This window comes from Antedon mediterranea, chromosome 6 (assembly GCF_964355755.1).
Source record: "Antedon mediterranea chromosome 6, ecAntMedi1.1, whole genome shotgun sequence".
Taxonomy (NCBI): Eukaryota; Metazoa; Echinodermata; class Crinoidea; order Comatulida; family Antedonidae; genus Antedon; species Antedon mediterranea.
In genome coordinates this window covers 16553261-16577158 of record NC_092675.1, presented here as the reverse complement: position 1 = coordinate 16577158, position 23898 = coordinate 16553261, and the positions used below count along the sequence as shown (strand labels likewise).

The following is a 23898-nucleotide window of genomic DNA, read 5'->3' as shown; positions in this document are numbered from 1 at the left end:
CTCAGTTTTGTCATCGGCAATAATATTTTATACATAGTCAATTTTGTTCTGTTTCAAATTTAAAAAGTTTGACGTTTAGTCCTAAAAAAAAAGTGGGCCGAAACGTTCATCGCGCAAAAATATACCTCCATAAAAAGTAAAAAAAAAAAAAAGCCTTCCCCCCCCCCTTCCCTTAGAATTTATGAGGGTGTGACGCTTAACAAGTATATTTTTTTATTTGGCCTTGTTATATTTTATTTTAAGACCATTGATGTTAGGAGGTCAAAGGTTAAAGTTTCACATAAGCCATCTTGTTTAGTAAACATTTCTTTCTACCTTATATTTATTGAATTTAGGTCCAACATCATTGATAGAGTTCAGTATCTGGGAGAGAGGTGATGTTGACATGCCTAGCCTAACTAAGAAACTTCTCAACACAGTTCGTCATTCTTTATGTGATACTGTGATGGAGTATCTGATATTGACAGCACCACTCGGCGTCCTTCCAGACATGTATAGTAGACGCTGCCACTCAACAACTTCTCCACCTATGACCCCAACAGGTCAGTAAATCATTTTCTTTCGTGCTTTAGCCACGAGAAATAAATTGATGCTGTAATCGCAAGAAAAGGAAACAATCTTTGTGCGGGCCACAGTGGTGTCAAAGGCCTCTAACACAAGTGTTGACGTTGAAACCATACAAATGTCTGCAGCCCTTTCTCTGACAACTTTTTTTCCCACCTGTGCTCAGAATGTTTTATGTTTGGTTTGGCAAAATTAACATTCAATTGAAATACTTTTGTTTTTCTGAAATTTAGATCCTAATAAAGTGCCAGTGGATATTACTTTGTCTAGTAGTAGCTCTCCTGTAAACATCAAGGTAAAGTTTAAACACACAATACTTAATTTAATTTATATTAATTTTAATACTTTTATAAATTTTGTTTAGATATTTGCTTCCTCAAAAGTGTAATGATGATTAGACAGATATTGAGAAATATAATAGTCTACTAATTATGCATGGTTTTATGTTTGCAATCATATACAGTAGTATAGAACTTACTGTAATATGTGACAGGGAGAATAGCCAGATCAGTCGCATATATTTGGAGATAATATCATATTATTATGCAGTTAATTATCCGTTTTATAATGGTAAAAAAAATTCTTGTAATCCGACTTTTACTTACATGTGGGTGGAATTTTGACAGCTACGACATTGTGAGCATCCGCAGTCGTGAGATTTAAAGTCATGTGAGCACAATTGGCCAATCACAGCTAATTTGTCAACGTGATTTTGGCTATTCTAGGCTGTACAGTATATAGATATATCTGTAGTTTGATATGGCTGATTTGGCTTGTACGTGCCACATATTTGTGTTAATTTTGGACAGACCAGTTAACGATACATTTTATAGAAGAAGAACCACAACAACACCTCCACATTACAATGGTATATTCATTTTTAGTGGCTTTAGATGAATAGCTTCAACAATGGGTTTTTTTTTCTGATTTCCACCTATAATACTTTACAGGTATAGATTAATTTCAATTCTAAATTAACTTTTTAAATTTATTAATATTTAAACTTTAATATTTGTACTTTTATAATTATTTATTTACCTGTATAACTTTGCTTTTACTTTCATGTTCTATTTTATAATTAAATTTTGTACTTATTGTAATACTGGTGTATATTTCAGCGATCTAAGTCAGTTGGTGAAGCAGGGTTCTCGCTTCCAGATTTTAGATTCTACCAAAAAATGCTGAAGGTATTTCTAAATCTTGCATATTTATGGGTCTTCAGCAACTTGTAACAATTTGGATTCAATCTCAAAGCGAAGTTGAGTCCAGAGTCCTCTCTACTATATTTATGGAAATCATTAAGCATGCTTACAATATAACATACCTTATTTCTGAGCCCCGCCAATTTGGTGATTTTCTTATGGTAAGCCAATTCAGTACTGTACTGTATCTAAATGTATCCAGTATCATAGGCAAATTCTATGATACAGCATTACATGTGAAACGCATTTAACAGTAACACATGTATCATAATTCCTAACCTAACCCTTAACATAACCTAACCTTCCATGATACAGACATGGATTTGCCTATGATACTGAACAAATCTCATCATTATTGAGTTGCAGCACTGACAATCAGGTGCTATAGCATGCTCTTGCATTGCAATGCCTGTATGCAACATGCATCATTCCATGGCATGAACTACTGTATATCATACTGTACATTCAATTAAATATCATCTCATATTGGTGGGAACATTTATGCTATTCAAATTAGAAATACAATTCATCCATTACTGGAGATGATTCTTTTTGTTAGCCAAATTGATAGCCCATGGCACATTACAAATTTCTTATAAGACCTATTAGTTAGTTAAAATGTAAACAGGAACTGGGAGGATCTTAGTAGAATAGCTGGTGTTGTTATACATTTCCATGTATACTAACTATCCCTAGTTTAATATATGGTCGCTGAAGATTTATTAATTTATAATAGAAAATTAATTTTGCAATATGCTATGTAAAAATTAACATCGCCTAATCTTAGAATATCTTACCACAAAATGCATGTTAATTAGATATATATTCTAATGTAAATGTATATTAATATTTATATTCACTAATGGTTATTTATTTATTTATTTTATTTATTTTATTTTATGTCTTTAGGCAATGTGGCCAAGGATTGCCAATAGTAGTTTAATCACTGTCCTATCAGATAGGTCGAAATCATCCTGATACAGGGGCAATTTTGCGAACCAGTTCACCGGGGTAACCCCCTACTCTTTTCGAATAATGAACTGGGTTTTTTAAAGTGCACACAGGTTATAACTGTGTACACTTATAGGTTTATAGTCCTTATCCGAGAAGACTTGTTCCACCACCAGAACTAGGAGTGAGTGAGCCTTGAACCCTTGCCGATGTTGTTAACTGATTGAACTTAAATATGTTTGAAACAAATCCAATAATGTCGTGTCTTGGCTAACACTTCACATAGGGTCTCAATGAAAATAAATGAACTTCATATAAAGATATACTACTTTACTTCTACTTATATAAAGATATACATGCTGTAAACTCTTCATGTAATATTTAAATATTATAATAATTATATATAATGTGCTTTCATTTACTTCAAGAGGTTTCAGGTTTGAACCATTCCAACGTTAAGCTAACTTTCTATGAGTTCCAGGAATGAAATGAAAACTGCAGTAAACATTGAGTCTCTTTCCAGTAATCATATTTTTATTTTCATATCATGATTATTGTTTTGACACTTTCTTGTATTTTACATTTTTTCTCCCATGTTTTTAATTGCACAGATGGAAATGAATAAAAATGATATATGGAATACTTTTGTTTCATAAAATATCTGGGGTTGGTATTAAATTTAACATTACAGTAATTAATTATTTACAGCTTTCAGCCAATCAGCATCAAATAACTTCCTCAAGGGAAAGTACACCAAAAGAACGCAAGGTATGCAACGATGCATAATAATATATACTGTATATATAAACTGTATTTCTAAAATATTTGATTAGGATTTTCTACGCTATAAATAGTCTTAATTTATTTTACTGGTTTCTCTTGTGAATCACAAATAAAAATAAAATAATAAAACATAACATGATAAGTTTTAATATGCATTTTATTTTCATGCAATGAACATTAACACCTGTATGCTGATGCCTGCATCATTACAGTTCCTTCAAATTAAAGGAAATCAAATGCCTGATTGTTTTATGCTTTGGTGTTCAGACATACTATAGGGTGGCCCATGTTCTTCAAATTATGCCTGACAATAACTTAATGGCAAATGAAATGTGAATCAAATAGTAGATAATCTCGATATAATGACTGCTTATTAATGGCAGTGGGCCTTCGGCTTGTCCCTTCTAAGACATTTTTATTGAAAGTACCGCACCATAGGCTACTGTTGGAAAAACTGGAAATATGTCAAGTGGCTTACCTAACTTGTCTGAACATCATCTGTATGTTTGTTTCTTTACTCCACAAGCTTGTCCTGTCCATTTCACCATCTTCTGTTGCCAGGTGGTTTCAGGTATTGATGTGAGAATGACGTGGTTCATTTTTGTTTAGTAGAACAATATTAATATACCATTTTATGAGTCTTAGTTTCCATGAATGACAAATATTATTTAATAGTGATGAATAAAACTATTTGCTTGAATATTGTAACAAATTATCTTCAACAAGCTAAACTTATCTGTAAAACATAGCCATAGTCTTCCTAGCATGGGGTTTATACTACTTTACTCGATCACAAAACTTTTTATTAGCATTTATGATGTTTTGTTTGTTATGTATCTTCCTTATTTTCATGGCGTGTACGTGTTACTACAACATGCCTGTATCAAATGTGTGTTACCATTGAAACATAATAATAATAGCCTATAGCATGAAATTATTATTGATGTGATGCACTCTATACCCTTAGACATATCTGTATGTTAAAGCATGTAGAAATCTTACTTATTTACTCCATTGAAGATTTCCCTTTTTATTAAAAATATATATAATTGTTTGCTTATTGGTGACTTTCACTCAATTGAGGTTTATGCCAATATTAAATTAACTAAAAGTATTACTATAGATTTGATCAAAGAGATATTTTAGTGAACACTCTTTGATTGTAGATAATTTGTGTTTTTTTTATAGTATAAAACTAATTTTGTTAACTGTACTTTATTACATAGAAGCCTACAATGTCAGCTTCTCCTGGTCAACTATCAACCAAAGGTCTTCAACTTTTATTCCAGGTATTGCCAGGATCTGGATTGTGCTACTGCATTATATTATACAATATTATATATTATAACACAATGTGTGTGTGTTTATCGTTAATATTCCCTGCTTGTGTTTATTACAGTATATTATGTACACAGTCAACTCTGACAAATCCAGATTTTACTCTATAGTTTCTGAATTTCTTGCAGTTCAAAGTTGGGTTTTTTTAGAGTTGACCTTAATACCTTATCGTGTATTTCATTACTTTTAGTGTGAACTGAAACTTAAGATTAATGGTTTAAACTGTCACATTCTACTTAAATAGCACCAATCAAGTGGTGACCATTGTGAGCAAGAATATTAACTTTGATGAGTTAACAGAGAAACACCTGAAATGAAAAATTTCAGGTGTTTCTGTTTGAAATTCCCCATATTAAAAGAAGCACTTCTGTTTAATGTGTGTTGGTTGACCAATTATATTCCTTACTAATAGCTCAATTTGTGTTTTCTAGTCATTTGATCTTGGAATTGTAAGGGCCAAATTCTTACTTTTCTTTAAGAGTTTATTATTACAGTCTGTGCCTATAATTAGATTATAATTTATAGGTAAATGATTACAGTGCTATCTAGACAGAATGTAAATGGAAACCTATGAAATCTATGTTTTTTCTAAATGTTTAACTATTTGTTGTATTTTTACTATAATATAAGATTGTACTAACATTATTATTGTATTAATTTTCATAGATATGCTGTGATATTATTTTACACTTACACTACACTTACTACAATTACATTGGTAGCACCATATATAACTGCTTGGTATTGTGTTTGAATTAATGAATTATTTTCTTTTTTTAACATGCATGAATTTTAAGATTTTATTTATATTTTGAAGCCATTGATACATTAAGTTATCAGCTATTAATGTTGTATATTGAATATATATATTAAACATATATCATTTTTTGTTATTGTTTTTTTCTAGGATGCATGCTTTGCTGTGTGTGACATATACTATTGAGATCATATTCATATATATTGGGATATTTAAGATATTCTTTGCTAAAACTTACATAATGTTTACATTTTAAATTGTAGCGCTCTCAATCTGTATCGACTGAAAGTAGTGTTCCATCTGAAACACCCCCCAAGTCTAAGAAAGGTGGATCACAGCAGTATAGCACTGGTGAATCACCGCGGACATCACCAAGACCTTCTCCAAAACCATCACCATCAAGTAGCCAGTCACCCTCAGTTAGTCCGTCCAAGGTATTATAACCAAATCTTAGAGCGAGTGAGTGGTCAAGCAGTTAAGGCAGTGGAACCGTTCAAGGCTCACTGGCTCCATGGTTCTGGTAGTAGAGAACATCCAGTGTACAAATATGTACATCTTTTGAGAAAAGTAGTGGGTTAGCTGTACGCACACAGCCACTGCCATACACATCCACTATAACAGGCTCTGACCAAGGCAATCTTAACAGAATGAGTTCTGGAGATTAAAGTGTTTATCTGTGGCTGTATTACAGAGTGCAGTACTGTTAGTATTTTTCGCAGCCAGACATATTTTTAAGGACTGCTACAAGTTCCTATCTTGGCAAGGTGATCTCTGTGTCCTGTTGTTAAATTACCTTACTCTGACTGAAGAGGTCACCCAGTATAAAGAATAAATAATAATTATTTGTTTTTTGAAAAGGTTATGTAGAATTAAATTTTTCTTTTTTTTTTATAATAGCAATTGAAAGGTGACCCAGCAAGTCGTGTTCCCAGTTGGAAGCAGCAAGAGATTGAAAGTCGGCAACAGCAAGCTCTTAGTAGCCTCTACCAAGAAGCAGAAGAAGGGCTTACTGCTTCCTTGCACGAAGTCTATAAAGACACTGCCATTGATTGGCTAGAATTTGAGCATAAACTAGGTAATTGAGTATTATAAAGACACTGCCATTGATTGGCTAGAATTTGAGCATAAACTAGGTAATTGAGTATTTTGCTTTTACATATAATAATATTAACATTGCGCCCATTTCTATGAAAAGCTCATAATCAGCGGCCCTTCACATACTCTTATACTTGTAGTTGTGTGCTATTTGATTACTATGATTTGTCAGTTTAATACTAGATACATGTATGCAGTAACATCTCGAAACAAAAAAACAGACCTCTCATCAATGTGATTTTCCACAAAATTGTCTTATAACGCTATGCAAACTTGGTTACAACTTACATTTTGCAGGTGTTTAAAGGGTATTTGGTTATTAACATCCTTGCCTTCCAATCCCATGGCCCAATGTTATCCTTTTCTACTCGTAACTCGGGACTACTCCACTCCCTAAACCTCAAATGAGATATAGTTTGTGATATAAAGTATGATATAGTTGATTCATCGTTTATTGGCAAGTTTCTTGATGTTGGATGTGTATGAAATCAAAAACGGGTGAGACAATAAGAGCAATATTGTGTAATAGTAAGTGAATCTGCATGTGAGTGGAATGGGTTTAATATTACTTGTATCATGCTTATACATACGTAATATTTAAACCATTTATCAAAAAATGTCAAGGTGCAATATATGCTTTGCTCTCCTTGCCTTGTCCGTTGGATGGAAGTTGTTGGTCCTGCTTACATATACAATGCACACATGCACAAAAACGACATGGTACACTATTTGAAAAAAGTAAGGACTGTCTATATGCGAGTTGATCATGTGACTGCTGTGTAAATAATAATTTACATTCATAAAGTGTACAAGAATTATACTTAAATTTCACAGAGGTACCATCTGTACGAAAACAAAAACTAAAGCTGTCGTCAAGATTTGCTGTGCAAACTGTCCTACATGAGTTACTGCACTCACTTTATAGTAACTACGGCGACTGCATCTATAAACTTTACAAAAAGAAGGACAAAGACTTCAATTTAGTGAATACAAATATAATCAGTGATTCGTCAAAATACAAGGTTGGTTTTAACCATTTATTATATCAGTTTTTATTTTTACTTCTGAATATTTTTGTAGATGCTTAATTTGGGTTAATTTTGAGTATTTTGTTGTTTTTTTATAAATAGCCAAATGACAAGAGCAAGAGGATAACCCTTCAAGCAAAAAAATATAAATAATAATAAGCCTTCAACATAAAAAAATGGGATACCTGTGTTTTTTGTTCTGAACAACAAAAATTGTTTGAAAAATAAAAATAAAAAATTTAACCTAATCTAAATCCTAACCCTTTTTAGCACTAATGATACATTATATTTTGTGAGTAATTAAAAAAAAAAATTTTTTTTATGTGAAGCCATTCGAAGTTGGTTTTGAAAGCGAGTCAAACAATTCACCTTGTGATGTTAATGACTACATTTTGATTGGTCGGAATATCAAGCAGTGGCGTAGTATGTTGTACAATAATGAGGAATCTATGAGTATGCCAAGTCTTGTTAACACAAGAAGTAAGTTGAAATATACAAGTTTAGTAGCTTTGCATCAGGGAGCTAAGGTAATTGTTCAGATGTGTTGCCCTACTTTAATGTAATTTGTATTGTATATTCACATTAAAAATGTGATCTTTGAACTACTTGTAAAAAGTGTTCTCAATATGCTGATTATACATTACAATTCTGTAGTAGGGTGAAACATTTGACCAATTAATTATCAAATCGTGTGACATGTATTACAATTTGTCAGCCTATACAAAAGTACAAAAGGTTGTACAGACAAACTGTGAAATTCTATAATATTTGCTTGGATGTGTATCCTCTTCCAAAAGGGAGTATTTTTCAATAATTCTGTCAGATGAATGCAGAATGCATAAAATTGTTTTCACACTGCACACGGAACTTTGACCTATACCCACTTTGATATTTTGCATGAAAATCACCAGTCTTTGCAGGATGGTAATAATGCCAGTAATAATAAACTCAACATAAATAGAATAAGTACTCCACTAGTAATTGTAATCAATACATGTGCTGTTCTGATTTTCTTGCAGCTCACAAAAGTGTTCAGAAGTTTGATCCATTGGTCATAAGTTCACTGAAACCAAAAGACATCTTTCTCAATATCCCAAGAGATAACACCCACCAGAAACACATAGACGCTTATTCTATACCAAGACAGAGACTTCTACTCCTGCATGTTGTAGATACTGAGGTAAATTATAATTAAATAATATTATTAAATTAATAATAATTAATATAAATAATATCCCTAGAATTGTTCTATTTATTATATCCAGTCTGTTATTATTATTATTAGACATTTAAAAACATATTTTTACTACTTTTTTATGCATTTTGTATTGCATCCAACAGCAAGTAACTCGCTAGTTACAGGATGAATAAAAAATTTTCATAATTTATCATGCTTTTAAATTCAGTATCATTTGGAGGCTTAGGGAGTGGAGTTGAAAGAGTTGTGAGTTACAACACTGGATTGGAAGGCAAGCATGACTAGTAACTACGAAACTAAAGCTACTCTTTTTGGGCTCATGCATGGCTATTACTCCCTCTATATACTTGCTGAATAAATAACTATTAAAATGATTATTCAACGATTTTCTCATCTATAGCTTAGTTTATACACCTACAACTGGTCATTAGAAAACACCAACCATTTAGAGAAGACGTTATCACGTTTAGTGCGATGGCATAATTCACGTGCAAGTCTACTAAACAGTATTGTCTACCAGAAAATTGGAATATTCCACTTCAAGAAAATGGTTCAACCGCCTAGTCGTCAGGTAAGCAGAACAGCAATTTAGGTTTTAATTATGATTATTATATTTATTATTCTCGGATCCATAAAAATAACCATATTGCATTCTTTTTTTAATTGCATTTATTCAAATAAGGGATCGTGTCAAATTATTCTACTGCAGTAATTACACTTTTTTACTGCAATAATGTATGGTTTTAGTTTGTTTCAATGTAGAGGTTTATGAGTCTGTGACTGTAATAAACAATGTGTATGATTACCTGCTAAACAATTGAATAAACACGTTAAAAAGTAAAAACAAAATGTAGTTTTGCAGTAACTGCAGTAAAAACATTTAGCATGGTCCCTAAATATCAAGCTTTTATTTTTTAGAAAAATCTTTTCTCACATTCAACGCCATCTGAGGTTGATGAACTAGTACGAAGTAGTAGACCTCCAAAACGAGACCATGAATCACGTCATTACACCCTTCATGGAACATCAAGAAATAAAATTCCTGGTTTGCCGTCTCTTAATGAAGTGTTTCGCAATGCAAGGCTTAGAAAACCAATGCAGTCTTGTACATATGGCATGAAAAGAGACCCTTTATTACAACACGGCTCACAACTACAAGAGGTCTATCATATTGCCAAAAAAGGTACTTTTTGTTTATTAATTTGAAATGTGTGTTTATATTTAAAACAACTATTTACTGTTATTAATATTTTCTCATGCTGTACAAGTGTATACCAACAATTATACATACCAAACATTTTACAATTAACTATTTTTAATTTTAGAAATATACTTTTTGTTATTTATTTTTTACAGATGCAGAAAAGAGGTTTAAACTTCAGAGTCTATACCTAGAATGGCAGAAACGGGTTCCTCAGCCAATTTCTGTAAGTTTGTTTAGAATATTTTATTCCAGTCCCTTTTGATATTAAAACTAATATGAATAAACATGTTTTTAATTACTTTGTCTAATTTAAATGTTGTTTATTTTTGTTTTACAACTAGGAGGAAATGTTAAACTTGTTAAAGAAGAATTCTCGCCTCATCCATTACTGCTGCACTCCGTTATTGTTCAGCCCAGAATGGAGGGGTCAGGTAATGCATAGCCACGCTCTAAAACTGTCACCACAGACCCAGCCTAAGTCGGAGCAACCTTGGCACATTGACCTTAGGTCAACGTATGTTAGTATGTACATTCAGTACTTACAGCAACGACTAGGATTTATGCAGATACAAACAACTGATACATCTCCAAGGAAAAGGTAAGTATTATAAATGATGTTGGTAATCATTTCTAATAAATCATTAAGACATCTTTTATCTACAACTACCACTATTACTATGCTACTTCTGCTGCTACTATTAAATAATAATATAATAATATTTTTGATTTATATAGTGTCATTCCAACGATCATTGCTCATGGCATTGTGGACTTGGATGTTACACTTTTCAACTACATGCTTCTCCCCTAAGGGTCGCATCATGTCAGTGCTGACAATTCTAGTGCTTATTGGTCTGTCCACGACAGTGGATGTGTAAGGAACCCCCTACTCATCTCGGAAAATGTACTAGGTTCTTTAGAGTGCACACAAACATTTTGTGTACAGTGGACTTACTGTTTATAGTCCTTGTCCGAGAAGACTTGTTTTACGACCAGAACCATTGAGCAAGTGAGTCTTGCCAATGTTATGGCTATGGATTACAGTTCCATTGTCTTAACCTCTCGACCACACTCACTGCTGCTCTTACTGCTATAGCATAATTATTGATATCATTTCATCATGACTATTTGCTCAACATCTTTTACACCCAAGACCCAACAATAATTTGCCTAATTATTCTTCTTTAACAGTTTATCAAATAAACCAAGTAAACACTCACCTCGTACCAGACGCTCTAGTAGTTTCTACTCAGTGGCTTTTCTTAGGAAAGTGGTGCCTGGGGGTATTATTCTACTCCAACTTGCTTTTGAGGTAAATTTTTATATTAAGATAGGATGACTATATGTGTTAGTATAAAATAGTGTTATTTATTCTATATTATACTTTAAAAATGTTTATATTTGTTATAATTTATTTGTACAGAATGCCTACTTTTGCGTGATGCTTTATGCCTTTGAAAGCTCTAGAGTACCTGCCGGTGAAGAAGTCAATTCACAGGTTAGCATTGTAGATTTATTGTCCTCGATTTATTTAGTACTGGAGATATTTTAATTATTCTCTCTACAATCCCATGGAAATACAGTGATTGCCTACCATAATTTGAACCATACTCTTTTAAAATTGTGTACCAAGTTGTTTATAGTGCATTTACATGTACAATGATATAACATTATACCATTATATCTGAAGGAACCAAATTGGCACAAAAAGGTCTCAAACTCTTATACCAGTCCGAATTTATAGCATTGAATAATGAATTTGTTCTTTTCTCTTTTTTGTTTTAGTTGTGTATGAGATTTACAGATGAAGTGAATAAATTAAAAGACACAATACACCTGCACTCATTTACATATGACTTCCATCTGCGTAAGATTCAATCATGTATATCTCCAACCAGTAGAATCATATTCAAGCCAGACTATCATGTTACCAGCTTCCTTGATGATTTCATCAAATATTTTCAAGTGCTTCCAAACTTTTCTCGCAATGAAATTTTCAAAGGTATGTTCAATTTTAAAAGTATGTTTATTTTGATAATTAAAGGGGGATTCTGGGTTTAAAATTGCTTTTAAATATCGTTTATTTATTAAATAAAAAATATTATAACAATATAGACATGTCAGAATGAAGAAGTAATAACGAGAAATTAAAAAAATTAATTTTCATATACATTTAGGGTAAATTCATGGAAAGTCTGTTTTTCAGCAGCTTAGGGAAGCTCATTAATATTCATGATGAGATATTCACAAAATCACGTCATCAGTGGATTCCAAACTCGCGACGTCATGTACGTTGTGTTTGTCAACTAAATTACATCTCTCTCCCCTGTCAAACGACGACCACCCGATCATTGTGAAATACATTTTTTTGTAGATTTTCTAAGCTAGGCCTAAAGTGTAATAATAACAGTAGTAGCATATATTTATTTGACATTTTAATAAAAAATTTAGTACAGATTACGGAGTCATAAATTATACTATTTGTATACCTCGAATAGTACAGATCGTATTATCGGCTTGACGTACTAGGCTAGGCCTAGCCTAGATCATTTCTTTTTTCATGGGTGTGAGAGTCATTCTGTTCTGACTAGGGATTCCATGCCACGATGGCTACGATAAAACATTGGGGCCCATAATATCATGGGCCTAGCAGCTAGCCTACTACTAAACGATTGGCCCATAAATAACAAAACTCAGTGGATTCCAAACCCATCCTAACAATCTAAAACCTAAAACGTTCTACAAAATCGGCTGTAAATATGGAGGCAAAACAAGGTCCGATCGCCGTCCGCATGTATGGTGTCCCGATCGTCTAATAAGAAGGCCTAACATAGCTAGGCCTAGGCTAGGCCTAGTTTACTCTCCAAAAAAGCGGATACTGAATCAAGAAAGTAGACCAGGTAGTAGGAAAGAGACCTAGCCGATCCGGCCCAGTTAAAAATTGAGCTAGCTAGTGTAGTAGACCCTATGCGAATTGATACTACCAGGCCTTTTACTATAGGCTACACTTGTTAAAATTAGCAAATATTACAAATATTCCAACTCTCTCATTCGAGCTATATTATCTATACCATTCCGGTAGGTCGAGTCGACCTTCAATCAAATACTGTACATCGTTCATGTTTGTGATTATAGACGGGTATACTCAACCCGACCAGTTTGGTATTGTATTCTGTATCTGCTTATCACGTGACGATGCCAGGCATGGGCAGAGAGAGCACGTGTATCGTCGTCTCGCTCTCCTCGCTCAACAGCAGGAATGTATACGTTACGCTTCATTGATTTTGAAGGCTTTCCCTAAGTCAGTGTGAAAATCGGCAAACGTAAAGTGCAAACTTATCTAATTTTTCACTGTTTTGATGGATTTTCATAGAAAATTGACTTTATAAATGGGAAGACCGACTAAAATTACATCAGATAAGTATAATTTTACAAAAGTAATTGATATGGTTAATAATAACAAGTCGTCGGAAGATTAACCATTTCACGAATTTCCTATTCTGTAACTACAGTGTGATTTTGCCGTAGCTGCACTTGTAATCTGGCCTCATTTCACAGCCTTCGTTCTGCTTCACTGGGCGCTTATATAAATTGAAACTTTTACCGTTCAAGAGACAAACAAATATATTTTACATTTTTTACTATTCATTTTAAACCCGGAACCCCCCCTTTAACTATAAATATATCAATGTAGTTTTTCTTTAATAACAATTGTATTATAAACCACTAGCATTTACCCATCCAATGGATGGGCATCATCATCTAATCAAAGATAATAGACAAATATATACACAAATCTATAAATGGATAGTGCCTAGAAAGGAAATAAAGTTAATAAGCATTTATACTTATCTATTCTTCTTTATATTTCAGTATCTATTTTGTTTTAATTCTAAAAGCAAGCAAGTTTGTTATATACAGTACATCTGTATCTTTGTGTAAATATATTAAACAAATAGACGTTTATTATTTTATTGATTAATATTATTATTATGTCAGTTATTTTCCATCCTCATGTTTGGTATAGGACATAATATTGCATTCCATATAGTTGTCTGGTAAATTGGTGGTTTGTCTTTAAGATAACAACAATGTATGTTTTCTGGTGGTGTAGGCCTAATTAGAAAGAAGTAAATATGATTGCAACTTCATCCTTCTTGTTTGTACCTCCTTGTAGACCTACATCCATTGGAAATAAATTACATAAAACGAACATTTAAAAATTCCCCAAAAAATATCACAACATAATGTTAGCATAATGTACTTTACTATATTTAAAATCATAAAAACCTACTGGGACCTAATTAGAAGCCACTCTTAGTCAGACATGATACCTGGGCCAAATCATCCCGCATTCAGCTATGCCAACTGTATAGAAGCTTAAGAATATTAATTAGTAAGACACATAACCTAGCCTAGTGTTATCACTGCATTTGGTGTTTGGAAAAATAGTAAAATAGGTGCTCAATCTTATGTGGGCATTGAGCAAGAATACAGTTTTGTACTTACCACCCGTTTTATTTAAAGGCGCACAACAGCACTGCCGCCATACTATAACTGCAGCAGTGCAGTGCAGATATTGCTAATGGCCAAAGTGACCAAAGTGGGATAAGAAAAATGGCAGAGAATTGCCGAAAGCGGTGTTCGGCAGTTGCAAAGAAATTGGTCTAAAAAACATATTTTTCGTACAAATTTGACGTTCTAATATAGAGTTCTGCGGTGCTGACATCACGGTGGTAGGTGACGCTGCGTGGTTGCTAGCCAACCAAAAAATGCGTTCAACCTGCCTGAGTGACTCCAATGCTTATTAAAGTAGTCATTTTAAAACTTAATAATTTTCAATAAAAAAATAGAATTTCAAAAATCACTAAATATTTGTTTATTTATCTATCTATTTATTCTTCAACTACAGTTCAAGTTAAAAAAAAGTCAAGCTAAGACACATAATTTGATAGAAATACAGATCTATATAGTTTATCAACATAGTTTGTTTTTTGTTTGGCTGGCAACCACGCAGTGCCATCTCTCGTCTATAGACTAATGGATAGAGGAGAATTAAACGACGCTAATATTGGACTTGCCGTTTAAGAGGAGATAGAAGAACACATTTTGGCTTAGTGCTATTATATTATAGATAGATAGGTCCAGTCTACACAGTTTGCCTGTGTGTACTTTAAAAAACCGAGTTCATAATTTGAGATGAGTAGTGGGTTACCCCGGTGAACTGGTTCACGAAAAAGCCCCTGTATCAGAATGGTTACCAGCTATCTGATAGGACAGTGGTTAATTTACTATTGGTAACCCTTGGCCATGTGTCTATAGGCTTTAAATAAAATAAAATAATATTCAAGAAGAATTTTTTTGTCAATGTAATAGAAAAAATTATTTTGTTTTTGTATTAATTTAATTAGGTCTGATTATTCTCTTTATTTTTAGGAACGGAGGAGTTTAAGAGTGAGGGTGCAGCATCTAATCTATATCGATACATCGTAGACCAGTGTAATTCGCATCATATGTCAAGGTTACGTATGTCAAAGGTTGGATCAAATGAAGGACAAGATGAACATGATTTTGCTATTTTCTGTTATTACCAGCGAAAATTGCAAAGACTATCAGATGATTTTGATGTAAGCATCATTGTTGACAGAGAGCAAGATGAGCAGGCTAGAGATGGTATTGATTCAGAGATACTGAAGTTGAAATATTACGTCATTGTCACTAATAACAAAGAGATGTTTCCAAAGTTGACAGTCAACAGTCCACTAGGCAGACTACACTTTAAAGACAAGCTACCAAAAGAGGAATCACAATGCTATCTACTTGTCCGTAAAGAGGCTAGCGTGGCAAGAGACAAGATAAAGAAGATGGTAAAACAAGGTGCCTACAACTCACGCCGGGACTTTCTCTGGAGGTTGCTGCCATCTGGAGAGACTGCTGCAGTCAGAAAGAGAAGAAGGGAAACTCTTGATGAGGATTTTAAAAAGGGAAGAAAGAGAGATACAGTTGAGGATGATACTAAATTTGTAAGTATAGGGATATTGTAATCGTATATTGTACAGTACAAGTAATTATTCTATAATTGCACAAAATGAAATGTTGTTTTTACAGGAGAAGACTTTGAGCTATGCAGAACTGAAAGAGTTACTAGGTATGGTGCACCACAAGCCACTGAATGAACTAGATCCTCAGTTAAAAGTGATCACAGACATGCCTCTTACTTGGTTTGAGGTTCTGATCAAGGCCTTACAGACAAGGTTCAAACACAGTTGTCTATTTGCCAGTGACGATCGCAATCAATTACATCTTGTAATTATAAATCCAAACAATACAGACATGCTTGTTCATATCAGTATTGATAAACTAAGAAACAAATCGGTAAGTTTTATATAATGTAAGTCATTTTTTTGTAAATAGAGTATACAGTAGTATAGTATAAAGTACAATTGTTATACTACTGTTATAAATTTAAGGCAGGTTTTTTACAACATTTGTAAAGTTCGGTTTAACTTGATGCATATCATAGAGTATAATAGGGTTTATCGCAAATAGCATGAGCGATGCATGAGTGATGCATGTTGGTAAGCAATAGCGTCACACAAGTACTGTAATAACAAAAACTGGTGGTAGCGCTATTGCTCCCAATTCCGTCCCATCAAGCATCGCTGTTTGTGATAAACCTTATGAGACAAGGTAGGTTCTGGTAAGGGTTGTTTCAAGCAAACTTTAGATATGAGAAGACAAAGCGGAGGAAGGTAAGGGAACCTTGAATGTTTAGGTTGTAGAGAGCTTAATCCTGTGCCATGAGCAGTGTTGGAGACATGTGACTGCAGAAAAGAATGTAATTTTACTCTTCCCTGGACTAATCATTCATTATCATTTATTATGTGTTTTACAGGAGCTTAGCTCGGTGTTTCGTGATCCTGCACAAGAACAGATGGCGTATAGTCTGCCTGAACACGAGCAAGTCTCAATGTTCAGTACTCAAAAGCAACACCAACACATTGAAAACATTATCAGCTTTATATGTTACCATCTCTGGTCCTGTATTCTCTAAAGACCAATTAAAGGTTTCTTTCATAAATATGCAACTTTGAGGCAGAACTACTCGTAAAATCAAGGGTAAAGGGTCTTTCACACAAGCTCCGGAATAGTTCCAATCCGACGCCTTCAAATCAAATTGAACGTCAATGTTTTGAATCGATATGCGCGTAGCTATGTGAAAACGGAGCATTGGTGTTCGATTTTATTTGCCAGCACCGGACCGAAACCGTGCCGGAAGAGGTGTGAAAGACCCTCAAAAGACAGCAGAACATTATGAAGTATTCATCTATCTGTATAACTGTAATCCTTTAAAAGGTGCAACATTTTTAGAAAATTTAGTAGAATGTTGAGAACATCAGACACCAATATCTGTTGTCCTGTTTCTTTGAAATGTGCTAGCATACCGTTAGAATGTGTGAACTACAGGGATGTTAATTGCTTAATTTTTAATTAGTTTTAGAACTTAAGTTTACAACAGTTTCATAAAAATGAACAAGTCTGATAGTTGTGCATGGTGTATGCATGTTTACTGAAATACTTTAGTTGCTTGATACATTATATTTATATGTCATAGGATTGTTTTGCCAGTAAATCTATGCCAGTAATGAATGCCTATTTGAAATTATATAACACCTAAATAAATTCCTGTCATTTGATTGGACGATTGGGGGTCACATGATGATTAAAAGTAAATGCCCTATCAATCGCTCCACATAGCATGGTGTATTCCGTATTTTATCGAACGAAGCTCGGACAACGCTACCCATTAACAACAGCATAACAAAGCCTCGTAAAAATATAACCTTTCATCTTTCACCTCTTATTTATACCATCACACTCAAACATTCATTATGTTTGTACTATTGAACTAGCTGACACCCAGGAGTATTGGCTGTTGAATGTATTAGCCCTATAGATGTCCTAAAATGGTGTTGAAAATGACATAAACAAACACTTCGAAGGTGGTTTAGGAGAAGATAAAGTACTAAAATAGTTCCAGTATGATTATGAGAGATAAGTGATTTTAATAAATCTAGTGTCAACAATAGCGTTAAAAATGATAAATTTAGAATAAATTCCTTGCAGTTGTTTTAATAAATAAAAATGATGATAAATATAATTTAAATGATATAAAGTAGAGTTACAGAGAAATATATTCATTATACAGAGATATGAGTTTGTATAGTTTGTAAGATATTATAATTGTACAGAACAAATATAGCCAGGATTGTCTTCTATAAATATCTTAGTTTTAATACAGAATGTACACTATAATAAGGCAGTGGAATTAATTGTTCAAAATAAGTACTTTTTAATAGATGATTTGTAACCAAGAATAAAAGGTTAACAATTTGATTACAAGATGACTTAATGTGCTATTTGATTTTCATGCATTGACATTCAGTATGTTGTCAATTTTAATTAAATTGTTACACCTAGTGTAATCTTGATAAATTTTATTTAATATTGTTATCTAAAAAACTGTATTATACAGTACCAAACATCTTCTATAATAATTGTGTGTTAATTTATTTCTTTTTAAAATGTGGTTTTTATTTAAAACACATTATACAGAATTTCTCCATGTGTGCTTGCTATCCATTTTGCAGTTAAGTGCCAGGGGGAGATCCAGGGGTAGTAGTGCTTGTGGTGCCCAGCTTCCCCTCCCCCTTTTGACAGTTAAAATAAAATTATTTGATATCTATTTTGATAGACTATTAATATTAAATGTGAGCACTCCCTCTCTCCTCTTCAAAAATCTTTGGTCTGCCCCCTGAGTAGGGTAATATGCAAATAATCCGTAATTTGAACTTGTATACACAGATATTCAAATTGGTCTTTCGATTCTTTAATAGATATTTCAATACTTTTGGTATCTTTCACAGACTACTGTGTGTCATTGATAAGCAACATCCAAATTCTTTTCCTTGAAATTTATAGTAATTAAGAATAGAGGTCATTGAAAACAGTTTGCACTTTGCATAAAGTTACTTTGACAGGAGCTGTTTACACACATCGAATGATGATGGAGGCTTCATAACCACTGAATTTCTAGGCACCATATTAAATTTCTGCAAATTGTCAAACAAGATCATGTAGATTAGGTACAATAAATTTATTTAATTCATAATAGAAATATCAAGCTATAAAATAGTCCTTAACTTTCCAAGTTTGCACCTCATACCCATGTGTCAGTATGACCAAAGAATATCACTCTTTGGTATGACAGGAATATACTATACTGTGCATTTTTATAATTCACAATTGGCGTTTCATACGTTTAACTCAGCATTATTATACCCCCTCTATCATCAGCGCATGATTTTTTACCGACAAAAAAAAACAACAGGTGGTTTTTTTTTTACAGTGGCGGCTTTTTTGATGTGATGTTCTTTAAACAGTTCATGGGTTTTCCTTGTATTTAAAAAAAAAGGTAAGCTCCATGTATTGTAAGTGAACAAAGAGTTGCCAACAATATTATATATATTTTTAATTAGTTAGTATGTGGCCTCTATTATAGTTAGCTAGCCTACAGACAGTTCAGTAGGCCTAGCCTATATCTATAATACAGTACTAGGGTCCCCCCCTCTAGCTAAGCTAGCTAGGGGCTAGGCCCTACTTACAGTAGTAGTACCTCTAGGCTAGCAGGTTATGCCTAGGCCTACCCTACTACTGTACTAGTTAGGCCTAGTAGTAGACATAAATATGTGTTGGTGGTTGTGTGAGCCAGGATGCCAGACAAGGCATTAATAGGGTACAGCCGACCTGGGTTGAAACACCTCTTTTTTATTCTCTACTGTAGGCCTAGGTAGGCCTAGCTAACATTTCTGGGATATTTTGTGGCCCACCAGTCTAGGCTCAAAAGAAAAAAAGTGGTTGTTCATTTTTAAACATATTTGTGGCATTTTATCAAATTTTAAAAAATATTTAAGACTAAACATCAAAAAACCAATCTTTGTTAATTTATTTTAAAATTAATATTATTAATTAAATGTAGGATATAATATAATTTAGATTTTTTGAATAAATAGAATAATATTGAGATTTCTCAATGTAAAAACAAATTGATAATTACTTTAATTGTCTAAAAACTTCTCAGACATTACCTTATCACCGCCATCAAGAGAAGATTCATTTATTTCAAAATGATTTAATATATTTTAAATTTGTATATTATTTTTTCAGTAATTTGCCTTTGGATTTATTACCGAAAACAATCATAAACAACTGAAAACAAACCGAAAACAAATTAAAAAAATCTAAATATCGAAAACAAATTTGTATTTTTTTTTAACGTCGCCCTCTACTGATGGGTGTTTCTAAAACTAAGACCATGACAGAGAAGACAGCACACGTAAAAGCCGATAAGACCCTACGAAATGGTAGTGTGCACAAAATACAACTAATAATCGTACAAACTCAATAACACACATTACACTACAGAATCTATTTATGACATATTTTCATTTTTAGTCTTTCAATTTTTGATCCAGAAACCAACGCATGTACTGTACTCCTCACATTAATTGTGAATTAGACTGACCCAAAACTGTAATTAATTGATATAATTTGTATATTAATACAATACATTACTGGTATTTATTTTCACTTTAAAAACATGATTTCCACACTGTGGATGCATACTTCAGCAATTAGTAGATTCCGCAAACTTATTTACTATAACTGAAAACCTTTTTTTTAGTTGACTAAAAAAAAATGTTTATATCATATAGATATTATAATATATAATATTAACTAATTATTCCTAATTATGAATTCTAAAAAAACATGGTATATGGGGTTATTAAAAATTGCTGGTTGGAGTAATACCAGCTGTGTTGTAATCAGTGAGACATCATATTATGAATATTGTTTGTAGTAGTAGTACGCATCTTGTTTGATGAGCATATCGACATGCCATCACATATCTAGGCTGTTATTAATTAGTAGTTTGTTGTATACAGTATAATGCAGAACACGTTTTGTGAACAGTTTATTAAATAGGATTTAATTATTGCTTTTTAAATAAACTCACCGGTGTAAATAATTTTGCAACAGTTAATACAGTAAAGGTATGATTTATGGATTATTTGATTATTACAGTTTATTAATGTCTAGAATGACACTATGTAGTTACAGTAGTAATTAACAATTTCTAACTTATGTTTGTGATGCTCCCCTCGGCTCCACCTTTCTCCTTCCCACCCATCTTAAATTGATTGGAAGAGGTACAGTATAAAGTCTCACTCGTCAGATTTTCAAACAAGATAAAGATGACCTACTGTAGGAACTGGAAGTTGTTCAGGGTCGTGATAGCGATATATGCAGATGGAGATCTTTTGGAGACTAAGCGAAAGGGATTGTACATAAATGTTATTTTAACATATATGCACCACACACTGTATGCAAAAAAAAAAAATTGCAACACTATAGCCAGTGGAGAAGTAGCCTTCAACCATGGAGGTATAAAATATACCTCCATGCTTCAACTATGAAGTTTTCTCCTAAATGAAAGAAAGAACCCAAACAAACCCAAATACCCTATAGTTAATACAATACTTTATGTGACTAAAAATGAGTTTCTTTGAAGGCAAAATAAAGATGTTTAATGGTTTAGAAGAGGTACAGTACATAAATCTGACTAGTCAGATTTTCAAACAAGATAAAGATGAATCCTACAGTAACAGTACTAACTTAACTTAAACCAACACCGATGCCCTATAGTTAATCCAATACATTATGATAATATGTACTGGTATCATTGAAACGATAAAATGTATCCTCCTGTTCCTAACTTAGAGTCTCATCCAAAACCAACCCTTGTACCCTAGAGTTTAACCATTTTTTGTGATTAGATATAGTTTATTTTGAAGGTTAGCCAAAATAAAGTTACCAATGTACTACTGTATCTATCGCTTGAGATTAAGAACTGAAAGTTCATGGTAAGTGAAAGTTATGATATCTTTAATTTGATTAAACCTTAAGAATCCATTACCATATTGACATAATTATTTGTGGTGTTTTTATGTGAAAACAATCTCAACTTGTTTCAGTATAGTAATTAATAGATAATATAATTTTTGAATGTATTTTTCTCTCACCATTTGTATGCATTGTTTAGTTTTTATGTGTTTACACTATTTAGTATATGTGTATGATTACTGTATTAATTATTTGTAGACACCACTGTGTAGTAACTATGTGTCAATGTATTCATTTTCTTATTTAAGTTTGGTTATTCTGTTCTTCAGAATTACTCATATTTAATCATTATGTTACTTGTTGTAATGTAACTCACATTGTACAAAAATATTCCCATGTTAAATTACTTACTAGTTTTCACAAAAAAAGTATGATGTGCCCAAATATGGTAGTGATATGCCCAAATTTATGACAACATCATGTCCATATATGGGCATGTAACATTCTTTTGTCACATAAAGTTTGATAAGTGTAGACATAGCTTAATAGTAATAAAACTACTTGATTATGCCACATTTTGATGAATATTAAATGCTTTTTTAAAAAAACAACTAGAGTTGTGATGAACCGGAAGACACTGTTCTACACTGCAGTTCCGCTTCCGCTGTTATGATGATGCATTGGCCTTCTAAATAAAAGTATGTATTCCTACTGTAATTTTAGTGTTTAGTGTTTTCACCTCAGTACTTAAATTTAAAAAAATTTACAATTAAAAGAATTTTTTATTTTTTAAAATTTATTTTATTTCACCAATATCAACAACTATCAACCAACAAAACTATGGAATTAATCTCTTTTCTTTCTTGTTGTTTTTCTTTTATATTTTATTTTTGTTATAAATATGTTTACTGAACCACTTTGGAAATCGGTACATTTGTATTTAATGTGTATTTCAGTTTAAAGAAAGAACAAATAAATAAATAAATAAAAACAGCAATGAAAGTTGCCACTTAAAGAGATACAATAAATACTATATGAAGCAAACTTAAATAAAGATATGTTAAATACTGTAGTAAAAATGAGCCTATTGAGCACAATTATTTAAAAAAAGAATACAATGAGTCTTGAATGAAGAAAAAATATCAACATTTGCATTGGACTCACTTAAATAACAACTAAACAAACAATATACACTCTAAAGAAACATTAGATCAGACACACTTTACAATCACAACTTAACAAACAATATACACTCTAAAGAAACATTAGATCAGACACACTTTACAATCACAACTTAACAAACAATATACACTCTAAAGAAACATTAGATCAGACACACTTTACAATCGATATTAATAAGATATTTTGAAACTATTCTAAATTGCAGACAAAATATATACAATCATTTTAAGATTACCTATAGTATTAAAATTACCGATTGCAATCTATGAATCAATGATTGTAGCCACACCCCTATTATATAATGCGTTTCATTTATAATGGAATAATTAACGTTGAGATGACTCCAGTGATTATTACACTGTATCTAAGCTCGTTATAATCAAGTAACTTTTAATAATTTCATTCCGTATTTAATTTTTCTGATTTCCTTTTCCTTAACGTCTGACTCACTCACATGACCTGTTCCATTTACGATGAGAGGGAAGCTTCCATACGACATCATTTCCAAACAACTTTCAATGACCTAAAAACTTGCCGACAGGAAACTGGAGTAAATTCTTCATGTTGATTTGATTTTGTTACAATTCTACCGTGATACCACCTTGAAATCACACTGGGTCAAATCCTTGGAT

At 32.5% G+C, this 23898-nt stretch overlaps 1 protein-coding gene across 4 annotated transcripts in view; it reads left to right on the top strand.

The window, feature by feature from the left end:
• The window catches only part of LOC140051552 (KICSTOR complex protein SZT2-like), a 52288-nt gene extending 33798 nt beyond the window's left edge, over positions 1-18490 (top strand). For 3 of the 4 annotated variants that reach the window (XM_072096803.1, XM_072096801.1, XM_072096802.1), the window contains exons 44-62: positions 336-542; positions 798-859; positions 3426-3485; positions 4727-4789; positions 5859-6029; positions 6493-6670; positions 7525-7712; positions 8048-8198; positions 8738-8898; positions 9317-9487; positions 9835-10099; positions 10273-10343; positions 10462-10718; positions 11312-11432; positions 11544-11618; positions 11906-12122; positions 15557-16143; positions 16229-16495; positions 17016-18490. In XM_072096803.1, coding sequence (XP_071952904.1) covers positions 336-542; positions 798-859; positions 3426-3485; positions 4727-4789; positions 5859-6029; positions 6493-6670; positions 7525-7712; positions 8048-8198; positions 8738-8898; positions 9317-9487; positions 9835-10099; positions 10273-10343; positions 10462-10718; positions 11312-11432; positions 11544-11618; positions 11906-12122; positions 15557-16143; positions 16229-16495; positions 17016-17174 — 3431 coding nt within the window. In that variant the 3' untranslated portion in view covers positions 17175-18490. The remainder of the gene's footprint in view (positions 1-335; positions 543-797; positions 860-3425; positions 3486-4726; positions 4790-5858; positions 6030-6492; positions 6671-7524; positions 7713-8047; positions 8199-8737; positions 8899-9316; positions 9488-9834; positions 10100-10272; positions 10344-10461; positions 10719-11311; positions 11433-11543; positions 11619-11905; positions 12123-15556; positions 16144-16228; positions 16496-17015) is intronic. The other variant, XM_072096804.1, reaches the window with a different exon arrangement.
• The last annotated feature ends 5408 nt before the right edge of the window (positions 18491-23898 follow it).